Genomic DNA, 22,526 nt, shown 5'->3' with positions numbered 1-22,526 from the left:
GTGTGTGTGGCACATAATGAGGTTTCTGTTCTAAGGAAAGTCTTTTATACTTTCTTTTATAAAGTTGTTTATCTCGTTAAGTACACATTTTGGAGAAAGGTATAATTAAATATGTGTGATCAGTGTATTTTCCTTTCTTTGATTTAAGCAATTTTCTGCTGTACTTTTTAGATTTTGTTAAAAAAAATATTATACGTAAGAGGAATCGGTAACATTCTTGGTGTTTTTCTTTTTCTGTTATCAGTTCAATTTGTGGCTTTAAGGAAGCACTGCTCTTCTGAGCATTTCTGTAATTTGTGAATAATTGAGTTGTGTTTGAAGGGAAAGATTACTATTGGATTTGTATTTGAGTTATGCCTTAATAATTTGTCGTCCTTTTAGCTTTTCTTTTATGCACATTTTTATTTCCCCATGTTATAATAACATTCATATAGCATGTTTGAGAATCGTTAAATAAGCGTGCTACAGTGAAACCTGACCTGTTGACTAAAACCTTAAACATCTAATTTTGGAAAAAATGATTTTCTTTTCTTGTTTTATTGAGTTTTTCATGTTAGTTGAATAAGCTTTTTTTCTTTTCTTTTTTTTTTAACATTTTCATTAGGTATTTTTCTGTCTTGGAATACCCTCCCTTTGTGCAGTTGTTTTGGGAATTTGTGTCCTCTTTACATAAAATTGACAAAATAAATTTTTAAAAAACATCTAGAATATATATATATATATATATATATTCACATGGACCTCTTAAGCATCATCTGATCTTCTTCTGGTTAATTGTGGTCATGTCTGTGACTGCCAAGATTTTCTTGCCTACTTTTTTTTTTTTTAAAACCTTTCGTACTTGTATAAACAACAACTGAATTGGCTTACAATTTTGTTCCCCTCTGATTTGCTGCTTTCTTACAGGCATTTTGTTCCCGTCTTGCAGCAGAGTACAACTTTCTCTATTTTAAACGTCAACAGTAACAGTATCTTGAGAAATGTATATAATCATCCTGGAAGATTAAGTGTTGATGGTCAGTACAGTCTAGCTTTAGTGCAACAGCTTTGTCTTTTCCACTCATGTTTTATATTGTTTTGTTTCCCCCTAACTACCTATTAAATCCATAGGAATGTTTTTAATTTCACTTAATTATGCAGAATTATGTTTAGGTTTGTTTAATTGTGCTTCAAAGCTTATATTAGTTCTATGCATTCTTGAGTCTGTGGCTGTTTTTAAACACTTAATTATTTCATTTTACTGAGAGTTTTATTTTATTGTTTGAGTTGCATATAAAAGTGTGAATATTGCAAGAGGTGTCTGTCTGATAAAACCTGCTATCTTTACCAGGATGGGAGTGGGGCCGGTAGAGGGCTTTTAGTAGCATGGAAAACAGAATACAGACTGCAGCCTGTAATCTTGGTCTTCTGTACTTCTGCACTGTTCCTACAGATGAATGCATCTTCCTTTTAATTCCATTCTGCTGAGTTGTAATCTTGGGTAGTGCAGACAATAGAATAAGAGGGTTGGGTTTGTTACAGCAGAGATTGTTTTGTATATGGCATACAACGTATATTTTATTTATGAGAAAATCATTAACACTTTTGCTGTCAAGACAGATTTAATTCAGACTAGCCGAAAATCCTGGCAGTGATTAGGCATTTTTATTTTTATGCAATGGTTTATCAGAAGAAAGTAAATATTTGTAATCTTTTTTTTTCTTTTCTTTTCTTTTAATGTTGATCCTTTTGTTATTGCTGTCTGAACTGCAAATGTCCCATCTATCATCTACAGCAAGCATGTCAAACTCACTACCATTGGTGGGCCGCTTCGACTGCCATATGTGCATCAGCGGGCCACACTGTAACAAATACTATTATACTGTTAGTCAAAGTTACTGTAGCTTTCTTTTCAATACTGAAAACTTTAAAAAATGTAACACTTAAAGTTTAAAGAAAATTAATTTATTTCCATATAATCTCTGTACAACAGCGTACAATTAGAGTCTTAGCCTCTTAGCTAGGTCCTTTATATAGGAGTCTTACAGTGTGAGATTTATTTCTTTTGTCCCGACACTTGGCATCTCTTGTTAGTAACCAGTTTGTCAATATCAGGCATGAAATTTTGTATAACTGCAACTTTTATGAGGGATGAAAGGTGCTCAACAGTAAGTCTTGAGCGATGTGGGGTTTTGGTAGCTTGCATTCACGAAAACAATTGCTCACAAAGGTAAGTGCTACCGAACATAGACAGTACTCTCAATGCCAACTTACATACTGCACATACGAGGGTGGCAGGTAAGCATACAAGCCTGGCACACCAACGTCATTGTATTTTACTTTAAGAATAGAATCTGACTGCAGTTCAGTCAATTCCATTTGGATATTCTCAGGCGCATTCTCAACGTTGTAAGAGTATGGTGACGTAAACAGGGCAAAGTACTGTTTGTGTGAACTGAAATCATGAAAACGCCCACTGAATTCATTGCTCAGTAATTGGCAAACAAATCCTCCAAAAATCAAATTTTACTTTACTAAGTTTACTTCAAAGTTTATATTGTAAAATAAGCCGATATGCAAAAAGCCCCCTGACCTACACTAATTTCAACAACTGAAAATCACAAAAATTTGTTAATAAATAAAACTTCTCGCGTCCACTTCAGATCTTCAGCTGTAGTCTGCACTAACTGTTTGTTACAATACTAGCACAAAATTACATAAAACTAGAGCAAAAAAAAAATATCCATCCATCCTCTTCCGCTTATCCAAGATAGGGTCGCGGGGGCAGCAGCTTGAGCAGAGATGCTCCGACTTCCCTCTCCCGGGCCACTTCTACTAGCTCTTCCGGGGGAATCCTGAGGCGTTCCCAGCCCAGCCGAGAGACATAGTCCCTCCAGCGTGTCCTGGGTCTTCCCCGGGGCCTCCTCCCGGTTAGACTTGCCTGGAACACCTCACCAGGGAGGCCTCCAGGAGGCATCCTGATCAGATGCCCGAGCCACCTCATCTGTCTCCTCTCGATGCGGAGGAGCAGCGACTCTACTCTGAGTTTCTCCCATATGACTGAGCTTCTCATCCTATCTTTAAGGGAAAGTCCAGGAACCCTGCGAAGGAAACTCATTTCAACCGCTCGTATTTGCAGTCTCGTTCTTTCGGCCATGACCATAGGTGAGGGTAGGAACGCAAATCAACTGGTATATTGAGAGCTTTACCTTACGGCTCAGCTCCTTTTTCACCATGACAGACTGATGCAGAGCCCGCATCACTGCGGACACCACACAGATCCACCTGTCGATCTCCCGCTCCAAAAACTGAAAATTTGCAAGCTATTACTAGCAGATGACGTTTCTTGTACCGTAATGCCATGGGAAAATGTGCTTTTGTCAGAAGGCGGATGTAAGAAAAGTCTAAGTAACGCAGAAGATGCAGAATGATTCAATCACAAATGATAGTAATGATTTTGTACAAATTTAGTGCTAACTAGGATCAGTCATGCGGGCTGCAGGCCGCGTGTTTGACATGCCTGATCTACAGTAGCTCACTAATGAAATAGCAGTATTTCTACTCTCTCATTTAATTATTCTTGTAACCAGTCTTAGCATACCAATTTTCATCACGGTCATCATTATATGTTTTTATTCTGATATAACTTCCACATATTCTTATATCCCTGTAATCATGCTTCCTCATTACAAGACTCTTGTAGAACAGTTATGGTGGTATGTAGAGTATTGTCCTCCTAATAATGGGATATTTAGAATCATACTGAGGCTTCCTTAAACATATTTTTGGATTGTTTTTTTTTTATTTGGTGTCCAATTACCGTAGGTCCCGTTATATAAGCCGAGAATTTCGTCCTCGATTTTTGGCTTGGAGTTTGGGGGTCGGTTTATACAACGAGTATCGTTTCAGATTCAAGATTTCCAGTGCAATGCCGGTTTTGCCGATGAATACGGAAGTAAATAATGACAAACCCACAGAGCCATCTTTCAGATGAAGAAGTAACTTTGCATGCCGGTACTTTAAATTAAATAAAGAATTTATTCGAAAAAGTGTTTTAGTTGTTGATTTTATTAATAAAATTTAGAATAAATTATCGGGAAGTTTAAAATAAAATTTTTTGTTTTGATTTATGATCAATATCTTGCGTGACGACCCGGATGTGGTCACGTGTATCCACTTGCACGATTGTAAACAAACAACTGCTCACAAAAATTAAAGGAACACTTTAAAGAAACACATTAGGTACATCAGATCTCAATATGAAGTTGGATATCTATACAAATAACGACAGGGCAATGTCTTAGGAACAAAAGGATGCCAAGTCTTTTAATGGAAATAAAAGTTTTCTGCCTACAGAGGGCTCAATTGTGTAGACACCCTAAAATCAGAGTGAAATGAAGATGTGGCAGGCTAGTCCATTTTTTCAAAAACTTAATTTCTGCTACTCAAAATGCTTTTCAGTATCTTGTGTGGCACCCACGAGCTTGTATTCATGCTTGACAATGTTGGGGCATGCTCCTAATGAGACGACGGATGGTGTCTTGTGGCATTTCCTCCCAGATCTGTATGAGGGCATCCCTGAGCTGTTGTACAGTCTGAGGAGCAACCTGGCGCCTAATGGACCGAAACATAATGTCCCACAGATGTTCTATTGGGTTTAAGTCAGGGGATCGTGAAGGCCATTCAATTGTTTCAATTCCTTCATCCTCCAGGTACTGCCTGCATACTCTTGCCACATGAGGTCGGGCATTGTCGTGCATTAGGAGGAAACCAGGACCTACTGCACCAGCGTAGGGTCTGACAATGGGTTCAAGGATTTCATCTCGATACCTTATGGCAGTCAGAGCACCATTTCCTACGCAGTAGATGTCTGTGCGTCCCTCCATGGATATGCCTCCCCAGACCATCACTGACCCACCACCAAACCTGTCGTGTTGAACGACGTTGCAGGCAGCATATCGTTCTCCTTGTCTTCTCCAGACTCTTTCACGTCTATCACAGCTGCTCAGGGTGAACCTGCTCGCCTGTAAAAGCACAGGGTGCCAGTGGCGGACTTGCCAATTCTGGTGTTCTTGAGCAAATGCCAGTCGAGCTCCACGGTGCTGGGCAGTGAGCACAGGGCCCACTATAGGACGTCGGGCCCTCAGGCCATCTTCATGAAGTCTGTTCCTGATTGTTTGGGTAGAGACATTCACACCATTGGCCCTCTGGAGGTCATTCTGTAGGGCACGAGCAGTGCTCAGCCTGTTCCGCCTTGCACAAAGGAGCAGATATCGGTCCTGCTGATGGGTTGAGGACCTTCTACGGCCCTGTCCAGCTCTCCGAGAATAACAGCCAGTCTCCTGAAATCTCCTCCATGTTCTGGAGATTGTGCTAGGAGACAAATTAAACCTTCTTGCTGCAGCACGTGTGGATGTGCCATCCTGGAGAAGTTGGACAACCTGTGCAACTTCTGTAGGGTTAAGGAATCGCCTCATACTGCCAGTAGAGATGATTACTCAAGCCAAAACTAGCACGAGTGGAAAACCAGCCAAAAAAGATCAAGAGGGAGAAACTTGAAATGACCTCCACATGTAAAACCCGTCCTGTTTTGAGAGTTTTCTAATTGTTGCCACTTTAGTGCACCTGTCGTTAAGTCCATGAAGAAACCAATACAGCTGAAAGTGATTAACAATGACCTCAGCTGCTTAACCAACCAGAAAATTATCAGACAGGTTTAATTGATTTCATGCCAGGCCCAATAAAAAAAGTGTTCCTTTAATTTTTGTGAGCAGTGCGTGTGTATATATGTGTGTATGTGTGTGTGTGTGTGTGTATATCTATCTATACTAATAAAAGGCAAAGCCCTCACTCACTCACTGACTCATCACTAATTCTCCAACTTCCCGTGTGGGTGGAAGGCTGAAATTTGGCAGGTTCATTCCTTACAGCTTCCTTACAAAAGTTGGGCAGGTTTTATATCGAAATTCTACGCGTAATGGTCATAACTGGAAGCAGTTTTTCTCCATTTACTGTAATGGAGATGAACTTCAACGCCGTGGGGGCGGAGTTTCGTGTGACATCATCACGCCTCCCACGTAATCACGCAGTACATAGAAAACCAGGAAGACCTCAAAAAGCGCTGAAGAAAACATTATATAATTGAGAAGGCAGCGAAACAATAAGAAGCGAAGCGAAAGTGACATATACAACCATATTGATGAGTTCTGCTACTGAAACAAAGCACGATGTAAACCTACACTTTAAATTAAGTTCATAGACAGGCTGCGCTGGCGCTTGTAATTTAGTGCCTGCCCATATAAGGCCGTCCGTCAGCGGCAATCCAATAGCAAACTCCCACTAAATATTCACGGGTTAAGGACTGTGCTTATGGAGAGGAAGATGAGATGGTCAGGGTGGTGTTTGGCACAAACTCAGCGAAACTGCGAGAGAAAGTTTTAAGTGCCAGGACTAAGGTAACATTAAATAAAGCCATGGACATAGCACGAGATGGCACCAGCACAGCTGGGAACCTTCATGCATGTACACCGAGTGGCTCACGTGAACTGACGAGTGCACAGATAAAAGCAACAGTTCCAAAGAGCGCTGAACAAAACCGAATTACACAATTGAAAAGGCAGCAAAAATATGAAGCGCCTGATAAGCATATTCATAAATGCAGCTACTGTGGAAACAAAGCACACGGTGGAAAAAGTCAATGTCCCGCTAAAGGAAGACAGTGTAAAAAACCCGTGCATGCAGTGTGTCAGGTCTCAGATAAAGAAGAAGACGAGCTGTTTATTGATGCAGTAAGAAACGAATCGATGAATGAAACCTGTCATCTTTACAACGATTGACAAACACGGAATGTAACTTGAACACAACACATCCTACAAATACGAACCTGATTGAAAGAAATAATGATAATCAAATCCTTGATGACAGCAACACTCAGTAACACTCACAAAACAAATACTGTATATTGACAGTCATGTTACGCTATTTTTAAAATGTTCCCTTTTCTTTTCTAGCTTTTTAACACACTACTTCTCGCATGATACGCTGGTATATATATATGTATATATATATAAATCCCGATCTACATACTCGAATAATGGATACTTTATTCGCCATCAATGATTGTTTTGGTAAAGCCATACTCAGTGTATTCATTAGATGAACGGTAAAAAAGTAAGAGCGAGGGGAGGATGACTTATTGAGGCATGCAGGCTGTAGTGCGCGTCAACTCTATCTGAATTGCGCGATCACATTTGAAAAATATATCTTTTCAAGTTCTATTTAGTCCATATGTGTCAAACTCAAGGGTCGCGGCCACATCCGCCCGGCGTAATTATATCCGCCCGAGATCATTTTATATACTGTATTATTGTTATTAAAGCCCGGTATATGAAGCGCTGGTAACACAATAAACTACAGATCCCATAATGCAGCTTCAGCCGCCTTGCCGAACAAGTTATTGCGAAGCTAGCTCACACGATGCTGAAGAGAAAAGTTGATTCTGAAAATAGAGCCTTTAAAAACCGATGGGAGGCTGAGTATATGTTTACTGAACCCGTGTGTCTCATTTGTGGAGCTAATGTGGCTGTAATTACAGAATTTAATCTAAGACGGCACTATGAGATAAAACATCAGGGTAACCTGAATGCAATGCAGAAGATACAGAAAGCAGCATAATTAAATAAGAATCTGACACTTCAGCGGACGCTTTAACCGTGCACAATCACAAAGTGATTTCAAGTGAAGCTGCTTTTATGGGAGACACAAATGCACCAAGGGCACCTTGCCCCACTTTCCCTGTTGCCAAGTAATGTTAAACCAAGTCTTCACTACGGTGTTCCCAAATACGCACTTTGCTGATAAACTGAGCGCACTGAGTTTGCACGGCGCTTTGGTGACTTTGAAGAACAAAAAAAGTCCGTCTACATGCGGCTCGAACCTTGTGCATGTTTGGTAGCACATATCTGTGTGAGAAGCTCTTCTCAGTGATAAAGACTAACAAAACAGCACACAGGAGTCGCCTCACTGATGAGCACCTGCAATCCATCCTGAGAATCTCCACAACACAGAACCTCACACCAAACAGAAACGAACCTGTGGCCAAAAAAAGATGCCAGGCGTCCAGCTCTAAAATGACATATGAGCAAAGACAACTGAATGATTTGATTTGTTATTGCTGAAAGGAACACATTTTATTTATATTTCCAGGTTTTGTTATGCAGCATGTTCATATTTGAATTTGTATAATTTTGACAGGATATATTTTTATGGAGAGCAAAATCTTTTGGGATATTTAAAATCTAAGTTTATTTTTATATAAAATTACATAAGAGTAAAGAAATTTGAATGTTTGTTCTTTTAACGTTTACTTTATTTCTAACTTGTATAATTTAGACAGGATATATTTTTATGGAGAGCAAAATATTATAAGTTGTTTAAGGTTTGAGTTGATTTATTCACGAATAATATTCCTGTCTGTTTTTACCATTCCTACCAAAGATATTTCTGTCGACTAAATAAAAATTCCTTCTATTTAAAATTTAAATAGAACTTGAACAAATACGATAGTTCATAATATCCACGCAGACTTGCACGTAAGAGCGGGAGTCATCCGTTTTAACAAATGCAGCGTATTGCACTGATACGAAATAGCTGTGTGTGTATACAGTATATGTAGATATGTATGTATATGTATATATGTTTATATATGTGTGTGTGTATATGTATGTGTATATATGTAGATATATACTGTATGTATGTATATATGTGTATATGTATAGATATATATATGTTTATGTGTGTGTGTATGTTATATATATATATGACAACACTCATCACTCACAACAGTGACAAAACAATTACATTGACAATCATGTTACGTTATTTTCAAAATGTTTCCTTTTCTTTTTCATTGCTTCTTTAACACACTACTTCTCCGCTGCGAAGCGCGGGTATTTTGCTAGTGTAATATAATATAATATAATATAATATAAAATTCATTAAGACCATGCAAGCAAGACACATAATTGCTAAGGAAGGAAGAGAAGGTAAAGAAAGCGATCACAATCAAAACGAAGATGGACATTATGTGGAAATATGAGAGTGCTGTTCGTGTGATTGATCTCGCTAATATGTACAGCATGTCAAAATCCACCATCTTGACAATTTTACAAAGAAAAGATTTGCATAAGGAGGCTCCTACTAAACAATAACCACCTTCCGTTTCATATTCCTCCTCCTCCCTTCCTGCAGCCCAAAGATGTCAAATTAAATGGTGAATACAGTATGAAATTGTTTCTAGAATAGAATGCCTTTTATTGTCACTATACACATCTACAATGAGATTAAAAGCAGCTCCTTCAGTGCAGAAAAAAGTTCTGTATAGGGCTTGTATGGCTGTTTTTTTAGCCTTGGCATAATGCCCGATCTGCGGCTCCGCTTCTACTTTCTTTCCCTCCTCCGTCTGTCCCGCTGGTCTCGCTATGTTGTCTGGGATGTTGTGCGTGTGATGAAAAACACTCGAAACAGATGTTTGGCTCAGGACACCGATGTCTATAAGGTTCTGACGGGTGTAGCGGATGTTCGCTGAACTGATCGTGCCCAAGCAAGGACAAAAAAAAAGTACAAAAACAACAAAAAAGTGCACTGAAAAGGAGAGCCATGAGCCGCTGCAACCATGCGCGCCGCCATGCTCCTAGCTTAATCTAGCCTACTTCTGGTAGGCTAGGCACTTTTTATAACTTTTTGGTTAGTACATTAGAAAAATTATTGGCGTTTTGGTAAATTATGCACATTATATAACCCTTTTTTATTATGAAAAGGTTAAGTAAGTGTTGCAGTGGGAGGTTCAGAACGCATTATGGGTTAGCCTTTGCGAAGGAATTAAGTTCATAAGTCAAGGGTCCACTGTATTGCTTATTTAAGTTAATCAAATTTATAACGAGTCTCCAGAAATCCACCCACCGATGTACCGTATTTACGTATATAGTTTCAACACAAAGATTTAATTTTACCAAACTTCTCCGCAATCACTTCCTGGTTTCCATCAAAAATGCCGGCAATCTCAAATTCTCGCCAATAAACATTATAAATATACCCAAAGAGACACTTTTAAGGAAATTTAGAAAATTTTGCTTGGAGAAGGGGGTTGGCTTAAATACCGGTCATCGGCAAATACATGTAATTTAGTAGGTAGAGAAGGGGGTCGGCTAATATACCGAGTTGGCTTATATTCCGGGATCAACGGTAAACAGATTTTTACTGCTGCTGACCCGACAGCATGCCAGACACAGTTACCCATGTGAGAAACTGCTTCTTGTCAAATTTCTCATTACCATTGGCTGAACTATTTAGGCATGATAATGCAGTTTTGTATTTGTGCAAATCACACAACCCTGTTTCTCAAAATTTTAGAAGACCTTAAAGTCTGGATTGTAAGTTGTACTAAATGGTAATATGAATACAAAATTTCAGCTGCTCTTGAGTGATGCATTTTGAGCCTCCCCCACCCCCAACCATTGTCACAACGCTTTTGAAATGCAATGTTGTTGAAATTGGTTCAGCTTTACTAAGCCATTTTGTAATAATACACAGAGTTTATGTTGCTTATTCCCCCTTGAAGTATACTTTCTGTATTTGAAGTTGGATCAGTCACATGCAAAATTTCATGAATATCAGTTTGGCTGTTTTTATCTGAACGACAAACAATCAATCAGACAAACAGGCAAGATGCGATCTGAAGGTTGAATTGATGTCCTTAGTGTTGTTAAATGGATAAATAACATCAAACAAAGCTGAAAAATTAAATAGACATAGAGTATTACTGTTTTATTTATGTAAATTTAGACTTTAGTGCAACAGTGTCATTCCAAAAATTTCCACAAATTTCTTCTTTTGTAAAAATAGCCTTTGCATCGTCATGCATATGGCTTTAGGAGTATCTGCATTGATGGAATCTTTTTACTAAAGGCTCTCTGTTACTTCTGTGTTAACTGAAGCCCGTTTTTTACATTCTTTGGCAGATGCCAAGTCTGTTGTAGAAAGTAGAAGTGCTTATGAAGAACCAGAGAAGAGGAAGCAGGGAAGTTCATCTCGCTCCTCCACTTGTCTTGTTGACACAACAACTGGAAACAGTCTGGACCACTCAGCAGGATGTAACGGTCAGTGCATTTAAAATACTATATTAAAATGCTTGCTTGTGCTTAATTTTTATATTGTGTGTAGATTGCCTTCTTCTAGTAACCCGATTATGGAAACAGTGACATAGTGTATAGCCATTTGCACTTTACAGCAAGCATTCTAACCACTGTCATGTTTAACAAAATGTATTTTTACCCTGAACTGTCGCCCTGTGTATTCACAACATGCTGTGGTCTGACCTCCTACCTAGAAATGAATTTTGCCTTATCCTCATCACTCCTGTGTTAAACTATGGCTTAGTTTGGCCCTCACAGACAGAAACTAGATAACAGAAAATGTAGGAGCAGTTAAGTTTGTTATTCATTAGCAGGGCTGTGGAGTCGGAAGCAATTATTGTGTAGTTGGAGTCTGTAAAAATATATCGAGTCAGACTACTTGACTAAATGTAACTTGTGATATATGTTATTATTTACAATTTCACATTAACTGAATTGATTAAACTATTTTTTCTGCTAGACTTTTGATTGAAATATAGCCAATTTTTTAATTTTGTAATTATTCTTATGCTTATTGTTACTCAGTGTTTGTAAACCACAACAACATTGCTTTCAGATTCTAAACCCGACATTTAACTGGTTAGAGTGCTAAAGTGCCTTGCATCTTGTATGTTGTGTGCTTTCAATCAACATTTTACATATAGTAGTCTGTCTAATTACAAATAGAGGAGTCAGAGTCAGTGGTGCCATATATTGAGGAGATGGAGTCAAAGGTTTTGTTTACCAAATCCACAGCCTTGCTCACAGTAAGTCAATTAAATCTTAATAAGCAAATACTATTTTCAAGATGTCACATTCTTTAACCCTTATATAATTGGTCATTTTGCATTGGGCTGAGAGTTTGTGTGTATTGTTTTTCCACACATTTTCCTTAGAAGGGTTTGAGTGACAGTGGCATGTTCAGAGAATAATTGGTATAAACATACAGACCCTTAGCTAATAGGAATTATATTTGACATTTCTCTTAATTCTGCTAACCACTATTGATATAGATACACGGGAGATAATCCAGTCACAGATCATTGCCAATTGGTATGCGACTCTTGACCTTTCTAAAATGTGCTGCTTGGATTATACTACACCTGTCTGAAAGAAACATGTATTGCTTATCAGTTTAGTTTTTTAAATGGATTAGTGGCTGCTTGTTTTTTTCTTTTTCATTTTTGTGTGTGAGGTCAGTTATTACTGCGGCTACTGCTTTTGAAGAGAGGTTTGAGCTAAGAGAAAGGCTGTAGTAGTTTTATTTTGGTATTTCATACTTGTATTGCATTAGGTGCATACATATCAGTGTATGAAATAACTTTACTTACGGATGAACTACACACAAACTTGCCTTTTTTATACATTTGCCAGCATATATTCATTTAGGGTCTTTGTTTTTTCTTTTGAAATTAAATTTTGCTATTCAATCGACTTCTTTTTGTACCTTTTAATACTTAAATTTTCTTCATTTTTTTTTAAACATCAATGCTTAGCCACAGTAAAGAATGCCTAATTTATGTTGTGGCAGCCACAGTGCATGATGCCTAACTATGGCACAAATCTGTTAAGAGACTTTGTGTTATCAGATCACACAATGGCTCACTGAGAAGCTATGCAATTTGGATTTAAGTAGCTGATTTGCCCTTCTTTTACTGTCTTCTGTGTTTCATTCATTTGGGGCACAACTTTTACAGTTGTGCTTGAAAGTTTGTGAACCCTTTAGAATTTTCTATATTTCTGCATAAATATGACCTAAAACATCATCAGATTTTCATTCAAGTCCTAAAAGTAGATAAAGAGAAATCAGTTAAACAAATGAGACAAAAATATTATACTTGGTCATTTATTTGTGGAGTAAAATGATCGAATATTACATATTTGTGAGTGGCAAAAGTATGTGAACCTCTAGAATTAGCAGTTAGTTTGAAGGTGAAATTCGAGTCAGGTGTTTTCAATCAATGGGATGACCATCAGGTGTGAGTGGGCACCCTGTGCTATTTCAAGAACAGGATCTATCAAAGTTGTTGATGCACATCAGGCTGGAAAAGGTTACAAAACCATCTCTAAAGAGTTTGGACTCCACCAATCCACAGTCAGACAGATTGTGTACAAATGGAGGAAATTCAAGACCATTGTTACCCTCCCCAGGAATGGTCGACCAACAAAGATCACTCCAAGAACAAGGCATGTAATAGTCGACGAGGTCACAAAGGACCCCAGGGTAACTTCTGAGCAACTGAAGGCCTCTCTCACATTGGCTAATGTTCATGTTCATGAGTCCACCATCAGTAGAACACTGAACAACAATGGTGTGCATGGCAGGGTTGCAAGGAGAAAGCTACTGCTCTCCACAAAAAACATTGCTGCTTATCTGCAGTTTGCTGTTGATCGCGCGGACAAACCAGAGGGCTATTGGAAGAATGTTTTGTGGACAGATGAGACCAAAATAGAACTTTTTGGTTTAAATGAAAAGCGTTATGTTTGGAGAAAGGAAAACACTGCATTCCAGCATAAGATCCTTATCCCATCTGTGAAACATGGTGGTGGTAGTATCATGGTTTGGGCCTGTTTTGCTGCATCTGGGCCAGGACGGCTTGCCTTCATTGATGGAACAATGAGTTCTGAATTATATCAGAGGAAAATGTCAGGACATCTGTCCATGAACTGAATCGCAAGAGAAGGTGGGTCATGCAGCAAGACAACGACCCTAAGCACACAAGTCGTTCTACCAAAGAATGGTTAAAGAAGAATAAAGTTAATGTTTTGGAATGGCCAAGTCAAAGACCTCCATCCAATCGAAATGTTGTGGAAGGACCTGAGGCGAGCAGTTAATGTGAGGAAACCCACCAACATAGAGTATAATATTTTTGTCTCATTTGTTTAACTTTATCTACTTTTAGGACTTGAGTGAAAATATGATGATGTTTTAGGTTTTATTTATGCAGAAATATAGAAAATTCTAAAGGGTTCACAAACTTTCAAGCACCACTGTATATGGGGATGTATAGAATTTTCTTATTCTTATTTTTCTTATTTTAAACAGAATTAGCTTGTGATATAGTACAACCTCAACTTTGAAAAAGTTGGGATTGTATGGAAAATGCAAGCAAAAATAGAAAGATGTGATTAGTAAATGTTTGAACAGAAAACAATATAACAGCCAATTATTTAAGTTTACAACTAATGATTTTTTTTTTTCAAAAATTAACACTTGTATTGATTGTTATAATTACAACATATTCCAAAACAAGTTTGGACAGTAAAGAATTTACCACTTTGTAAATTGGACATTCCTTTGCACAGCACTTAATAAATATTTAGGTTTTGAAGGCAAAAAATTATTTTGTTTTTAGGTGCAATTTTTTTGCATTCTTCTTGCAAACAACTCTTTAGGTGTAGAATAGTATGGGGTGTTTCTGAAATGCAAAATGCAACAATAAAGTGCCATACATTCTCAATCTTTTTTCCAACAAGAGTTGCTTATGCTAAAATATTGAGTTTTCAGCCTTAATTGAAATGTTGATTCAAAAGAGTCATTACTAATATTGATAGACCATTTTAGAGTTTGAGGAGTCCACGGCTAAAGGCTTGGCTTCCTGCTTTAGTTGTGTTTATCCTGGAAACAGGTCTGGTCTATAAGACAACAAAGATAGCTGCAAATGTATCAAAAGTGGGTTGATTATTTAAGTAATTAATAATAATTAGGAGGTGTACTTCCTACCATTTCCACATCACTTTAGGCTAACATCGCTAACAGTGTTTAGCAGGTGATGAAAAACTGCGTCTCCACAACATGTCTTTATACTTTATTACTGCAGTGGTAAAGCTCAAAATTATTTTCCACCTCTCCACATTTCATCAGCTCCTTTCAAAAGTGTTGCTCCAATAGCAACAGACTCAAACTGAGTAGCATGACAAGTGTTGATGGCCAAGAATACGGTACCATAGCCAGCCGTTCAAGTGTTTAAAAATGTTACAGCTACCTGAGTTTGCATAGCTTGAGTATGATGCAGAGAAGCAAACAGCGAGGTAAGGATATTGCTAGGGAAAATGAATGTATAAGTTGTTGACATTATTTCAAGAAAGAAGCAGTGAGAAAGCGTTATGCCTGTCATGCACATTAGCTTGGTCCATGTTTTGTTCTAGGAAAAAAAAATTCTGAAAAAATAAGTTCAGTATGGCTTATGAGATTGTTCACAAATAAATTGATGTTCTATATTTTAGGTTTTGAATTGTACTGCTGAAAAAGGATGGCATGGATATTTTTTGTATACATTGCAAATTAAATTAAAGAAAATTTCCTGAAAGAGTCACGCACAAAAAAAATATATAGAAGTAATGAAATACAATATCAGATGAGACGTAAAACCATCATCCTGAGTCTCTGTGGTCTTAAAAGATCCCTCAGCAGCTTTCAAAAAGAGTAGGGTGTTTCCTGATGCCCTGGCTAAATTGCCCACCTTGGCTTTGCCCATTCTGGCACCTAACCATCCCTGGTTTCTAATTGGCTAAATAGCTATTAATGCAAAAAAGGTATGAAAGAGCGAGAATGTGTGGTGAGCGTACTGGCGCAAGAATGGCTGCTGTCTCATAATCCAGTTCGATGCTATACATACTGAAGGTGTTTGAAGTGGCACCCCGTTATCTATGTAAAGCACTTTGAAATGGTTAGAAAAGTGCTATAGAAATGTAATTAGTATGATAATTAATTATAGAACAGACTTGTTGAAAAAGGTACAATGATTGCATATAGAGGGAACCTCTTTCTAGGTTTAGTTATAAATCCCCCTATAGACTTGGCTGAGTAACACTGTTGAAATGCATAGACACTATGGAATAAAAAGCCGAGCTGACCAGGCTAATCTGAACTAATGGCAGGCGAAAATACAGTACTTTAGGAGCAGATAGTGCTGTGGTGAGCGTACATGTGGATGTGTTTAAGAAGTGAAATTGGAGATCGTCTATCCATTAAGTCTATTCTTTAGTCCACTGGTTTCCAAGCCCAGTCCTGAATTGTTTCTGTGTATGCAGATATTTATTCCAACCAGTTTCTCAATCACTCAGTCATTTTTACCTCTAAATACTCTTATTCTTTATTTTTTTTTTCTTCTCTTAATAATTCATTTAAAAGAGAGGAGCAGTGTGAGAATTACATTAATAAGGATTTTAGAAATACTCATTTTCCCATAGTTTTATTAACCCCATTGTTCTTTTCCTGTTACTTTATCTTTTTTCCTATGGCGTATACTCTATTAATTGTATCCTAATAATGATTTTTAACAACACATGGCATATACATGGGGCAAATGGATGCTGAAAGACTGTGGTTACTTCAGTATCATACCCACTGTCATGTCTGCTAGTAAGTATTGGTATAAATAACTGGAAAGATGAAATTGGTAATGATAAATCTTTAAAAAAAAATGTATAAAATATTTATATGCTTTTTTAAATATATTTCATTAAAATTAGCCAGGCCAGTTTTAAAGTTTCTAGTGTAAATGCTTGTGTCATTCTGTGTTGTGTGCTCTGTCTATTTAATTCATTGTTAATTGCCATTTTTAGGATACAATTAAAAGAGCAGACTTCATTGAAAAGGGAGAATTAAAAAAGTAACAAAAGAGACTTAAGAAATTTAAAACTGTGGCAAAAATAGGAGTATTTCCAAATTTCGTATGAATTGTTGAAATAACACACAAACAGAAAAAGGTTTTTATAAAATAAATGTCTTTATAGGTTGGAGTCCAATACAGAACTGAGTAACACTGGTACAAATGGTGGTTATATACAGTAGGTGAACTGGAGGAAGTGTTGTCAGAGGAACCGGAAGTGATGTCAGAATAACCAGAATCATAAATAATGTTCTTATCGTCAGGCGGGATCTCATTCAGTTGGTCTGCAGAGGAAAGCGAGAATGGGTTAGTGAACACTGCCATGCCCTGGTCTGGCATGTATTTGTAATCATTTGAGCCCTTTAACTGCCTCTCATTCGCATGTGTGTGACAGATGTCAGTCAAATGAATAAGAGAAGAAAAAACAACAAGATCAGTTAGAGGCAAATGACTCACTGATCAGCAGAGTGGTTAGAGCAAAACCTTGTACCCACAGGGGTCCCTTTGACTTGGGGCTGGAAACCACTGCTATATGTTGTTTATCTAATTCTGTTTCGTAAGGGAGCCATGCCTAACTGGCAGCAGTCGGGACACGGTAGAAACAACCTTTGGTGGAGCTTCAGTCCTTTACAGGATACACTTGTGTACACTTTCACTTATAATGCGTTTATTTACAGATACCACTTGGCCATACACTTCATTTTCATTGTTTAGTTAACTAAATCCCCCACAGAGATGTCGGCCTTCTACAGCTGGAACAGAAAATGCAATAGGTTTCCCTAGCTGCCCTAGCTCTTGTTTACATTTGTGGGATTTGGGTTGGTTAGAATGACATTCATCAACAGTGAAGGCTCAGCTTTGGATGTTCACATTTATTGGTTGGTGGTTTCAACAGGATTAGCAGTATGTACCTGTACATCCACATTATATAGCACCATTCAGCCACTTGCAGAAAATACAGATATTAAAGGCAGGGTAATGAAACCTGTCTTTTTTTGGTTTCTGTTGTTTTTTTTTTTGTTTTTTTTTTGCATTCTTTTTTTAGAGGTTTCACTGCTTACTTTTGATCTACACAATAATGTGTTAATTCACCCTGAAGCAATCATAGTATTTGAGGGCTGTGTTATTGGACAGTTAAAGTTTAGAAAAAAGATATTTGAAAGATGGCAAGCTAAAGGAATTTCTACTACATTCTGGCCTCTATACCCAGAGCCAGGGAGAGGAATAACATTTAACTGAAGACCTAATGCAGGAGGGCGTGAAACAGCTGCACAGACGTATTTCAAAACATTCAACTTAAAGGCCCACAGAGTTAACAGCACATTGAGAAATGACCCGCATGGTGAAATTGGAAAAGCCGTTGAAGTTACACAGAAAAAAAAAAACAAACTAGGAAACAGATTTGAAATTTTGATGATGGGTACTGCGGAATAGGAATATTTGAATGAGGCTCCCTTAATTCAGTGTGGTTCGGTTGCATTCCATGATGAACTGCCACAAGATAAAGCCAACTCTAATAAAAATGAAACTGACACATTGGTGATATTGTAGCATACAAGGATACTCTGTCTGTTACTCAAGTGTCATTTCCTAGACATTTTTTACAGTGTGTTTTTTTTTTGGGTGGTCATTTTAACAAAAGAACCCAGTAACTAATATTGTATAAATATTCTAAATTTAGTTGAAGTCAAGCTAGTGCTACCAAATATCTACTGTCAAAATTTAAACGTGGATTTCATGCTCAGTGCATTTAAAGTACATAATTCATTGATGATAGCAATGTTAACAGATTAATTAGGAATCAGTACTAGATACCTGGATTTTTCTCAAGCAAACCGAATGATAGACCAAACTGGTGACTTTGACTTTGACTCTGTTGAGTAAATATTAAAGAATAAAACACTGTGCGCAGTTAACTTGGTCCACCTTGTTAAGAAGATTGCGAATGATAAAACAGTAAATTTAAGTTGCAACTAGTGCATGAAAGACAGAAATATATTGGAAGGGCAAAGAAATTGCCTATGAAAAAATTGAGATATGAGCAAAGTAACCATTGCAGTTACTTTAAAATTATCCAAGCCTAAAATGAAGGTATTATATCAATTTAGCAACTGGAGTTATATGGTCCTACATTCTAGAACTTGTTACAGTACTTGATTCCAAATTTTAAAGAGCTCAAGCCAGCTTTATTGTAGGAATGAAGCTGGACAGTTTAACATCTGTGGCAGAGCGACGGGCTATAAGCAAGTTCCTGTCAATCATGGAGAATCCTCTGCATCCACTGAACAGTGTCATCTCCAGGCAGAGGAGTAGCTTCAGTGACAGACTTTTGTCACCGTCCTGCTCCACTGACAGACTGAGGAGATTGTTTCTCCCCCACACTATGCGACTCTTCAATTCCACCCGAGGGGGTAAACACTAACATTATTCAAAGTTATTGTCTGTTTTTACATACTGTTTTTGTATCAGTATACTGCTGCTGGATTATATGAATTTCCCCTTGGGATTAATTATCTATCTAATCTATCCATGACTAGACATGTTTTTTAGTTGGAAAGCATATGACTGGGCAGTTGTTAAATTGTATGGCTTCTGAGGATGTCAAAATGTATAGCTTGGTGTATTGCAGGTGGTGACTGATTGCTCAAGTGTCTCAGACTTCCATACATCCATTATCCAACCCGCTATATCCTAACTACAGGGTCACGGGGGTCTGCTGGAGCCATTCCCAGCCAACACAGGGTGCAAGGCAGGAAACAAACCCCGGGCAGGGCACCAGACCACCACAGAGCGGCGCGCACACACCCATACACACACACACACCCACACACCAAGCACACACTAGGGACAATTTAGAATCACCAATGCACCTAACCTGCATGTCTTTGGACTGTTGGAGGAAACCCACGCAGACACAGGGAGAACATGCAAACTCAACGCAGGGCGCTACCCACTGTACCACCGTGCCGCCCTGTCTCAGACTTTTCATTACAATTACATTGCAAAAGCATGACAAGATTATCTTATTTTAGCAGCTTGTCAATATGAACTTCCAAATTTAGCCTAATGGCTAAACAAACCCCTACTGGCTGTGTTGAGTATAGCCTTGTTTTCATTTTTTTCAAACAAACAGACATATGCTGTCTCCAAATTGTTATGAGCATTTTTCTCCATCTTCACAGTCCTAAACACTTGCTTTCTTCCTTCACCGTTTGTGGTCATTTCACTTTATGCATTTTACTTCTGTTTATGCACTCATTGACTGTCAACCCCAGCATTCTCAGGATTTCACCACTACAACTGGTGACTGCTAGAGATAGAATAAAGCCATTTGATTTTGTTGAAATGAGTTGCAGAATACTTCAACTGAGCCACATGCGGTGTAATGTTTCACTATTGAAAACAACGGTGTGACTGTGAATTGCTGTGGTTTTCCTAAGATTTTGTAAACAAAGGTTACAACTGATTGCTGGAAAACATGAAGTGTGATGGTGGCATTAGTATAATAAAAAAATTTGTATAGCCGAACAATAAAACATGACAATAACTGTTTAAATATCATTATTATATTTTTTACGTAATGTTTGTTAATAATAAATAAACCCATAAAAGTAAAGCTAATAGGATTAAAAGGAAAGTTTTTAAACCAAAAATTGGTCACACTATACTCTGTCAGTTAAGAAAACATTACTCAAAATTTAGTGAATTTAGTGAAGGTAATTTGTTTGAGCTGAGTTGTGGTTTTCTGAATCAGCGTCTTGGTCTCCGAGTATGTTGTCACATGTAAGAATATAGGGAGCAAAAATTGAATGTGTCATAGTGCTGTGTTCAAAGGGCCATATGTTTTGAAATGTGAGTAATACAATGTTTGTTACTGCAATTATTTGATCAGTGTTGTCTTTATTTAATTTCTCTTTCTGTTCAAACCTAAAGGTCTACTAGGAAAGATCATCTTACGAGGCATCCTGTGTATCAGCCTGACCATGAATATCATCTTCATTTCTGTGTATCTGTACCAAGGCATTCAGTGACAATTTTGTTCTCTTTTTACACAAGTTCACCTAGAAGGTGGTCTTCTCGTCAGTATACCAAGTCCTGTGTCTGCTTTCTGCCTGTCCTGGCAGTGTAATTTCTGTCCTGTACAGAAGTTAAGGCACTATATGAGTGCCTTTTGCTGACTGCTGGGTGAAAAGGAATGTTCAGCAGCTCCTGGTTTAGTGCTGTGGTTTTTAACTTGTTTCGTAAACTGTTTTGTAAAGCACCTGACATTGTGTTCCTGCAGATGAGGCCAAATATGTCTCAAAAACTAGCAGCACATGGTATTCTTTGCAGTGAGGGGGACTTTTTTCTTTTTTTTTTTTTTAAAGACTTAATGTTATCATGTCCGAGTCATTCAACTCTCGGTAATGAGGAGGCTTAAATTACTTGTGGACACTTAACAAATATTTATAGTCTGGGTCACTGAATCCAAGTGGACAAGTGAGCAATGATTTATTTTTTGCATATTAGCCAATGTTAAAGTTTATTTATCTGAAAAAATTGTGAAAATCCTGAAATTTAATCAAATATTTTACCAATTTGGCCTCGTTTTTTGAAAATGGTGCTAGTTTTTTTTCTTTTTTGTACTGTATGTACACACAAACTGTAAAAATGTGAACAATGATTGTGTTACTTAACAAGTCCTTGACCCATGCTGGGCTAAGCTGCTAAAAAAAAATGTAATTCTGTTTTCACTTGAAATGCCTCAGTTGTTTTGTTGTAATTTAAGAATTTTGTCCTATTGTGATTGCTCATATAGAGCCAAACAAAGAACAAATGAACTCTTTCTCAGGTGTAAACAGAAGCATGAAAGTGTGATGTCATTACCACAAACTCCCCATCTCCTTGAAAATAAACATTTTCACTTTGTTGATTTATTTCTGAATTGTTTGCTTTCAGCTTGTATTAGATGAAAACTGTATTTTTGTTGTTTTGTGTACCTGCTGGATCTGTTTTTGTGTCCGTTTTATTTTTGTTTGTATGCACTTTTTACTGTTTTTTTTTTTTAACCAAAGATTGTTCTGATTGTTTTGTACTTGAACTGTATATTTTGCCTTATTTTATATTTTATTATCATCTTATTAGAAGAACAAAGCAACATGCCATGCAACAGCAGACATTGTAGATTTTTTCCTGCTTCTTAATTTATCTGTTTTCTTTCATTTATTTTGTAGAATCTGAAGCTGATCTGGTTGTATAGTTAGTGCAGCATCCCAGCCTCTGATACTGAATTTATATTTTAAATAAGTTAAACCATGAAGTTTACCGAAGAGAGTTTGAAGGCCTGGTTGTTTTATATATTGCATGTACTGTATATATACTTTTGTTCTCGTTAAATTAAGCAAAGTCTACTTTTATATCAGTCAGTATATAGCAGTCTGGTGCTAGGTGAAGTGTACACAACATGGAATTTTCTTTTTTTCACCATTAGAGAAACGTTTGGGATAGGATACATATTTTATAATGACTGAACATAATTTTATTTGAGGGAGTGTCCCCAACCAATATACAATCCTCACACTTGGTTTGGAGCAAATGTTCAGTTCAAGAGTAGCTGAATGGGGAAGCGCATACCTACTATAAACCAATTATTTGTCCATTAAGGTATGAAAGTTTTATTGTCTTCTTTGTTTTTGAATTTGACAAATAATACAATCCCCTAAAAATTCCTGTCTGTTTATAGAATGCCTATTGACTCTTTATTTTCAGCAATTATTTTCTT

The 22,526-nt window shown here is 37.4% G+C and overlaps 1 protein-coding gene across 2 annotated transcripts in view; it reads left to right on the top strand.

Annotated features, from left to right (window-relative positions):
* tmem201 (transmembrane protein 201) overlaps window positions 1-21,681 on the top strand; it is an 89,511-nt gene extending 67,830 nt beyond the window's left edge. For both annotated transcript variants that reach the window (XM_039755516.1, XM_039755515.1), the window contains 2 exons: window positions 10,998-11,135; window positions 20,699-21,681. In XM_039755516.1, the coding sequence (XP_039611450.1) occupies window positions 10,998-11,135; window positions 20,699-20,796 (236 nt within the window). In that variant the 3' untranslated portion in view covers window positions 20,797-21,681. The remainder of the gene's footprint in view (window positions 1-10,997; window positions 11,136-20,698) is intronic.
* Window positions 21,682-22,526: the final 845 nt, after the last annotated feature.

This window comes from Polypterus senegalus, chromosome 6 (assembly GCF_016835505.1).
Source record: "Polypterus senegalus isolate Bchr_013 chromosome 6, ASM1683550v1, whole genome shotgun sequence".
Taxonomy (NCBI): domain Eukaryota; kingdom Metazoa; phylum Chordata; class Cladistia; order Polypteriformes; family Polypteridae; genus Polypterus; species Polypterus senegalus.
Note: the sequence above shows the minus strand (reverse complement) of the source record. Positions and strands in the feature narration are given on the sequence as shown.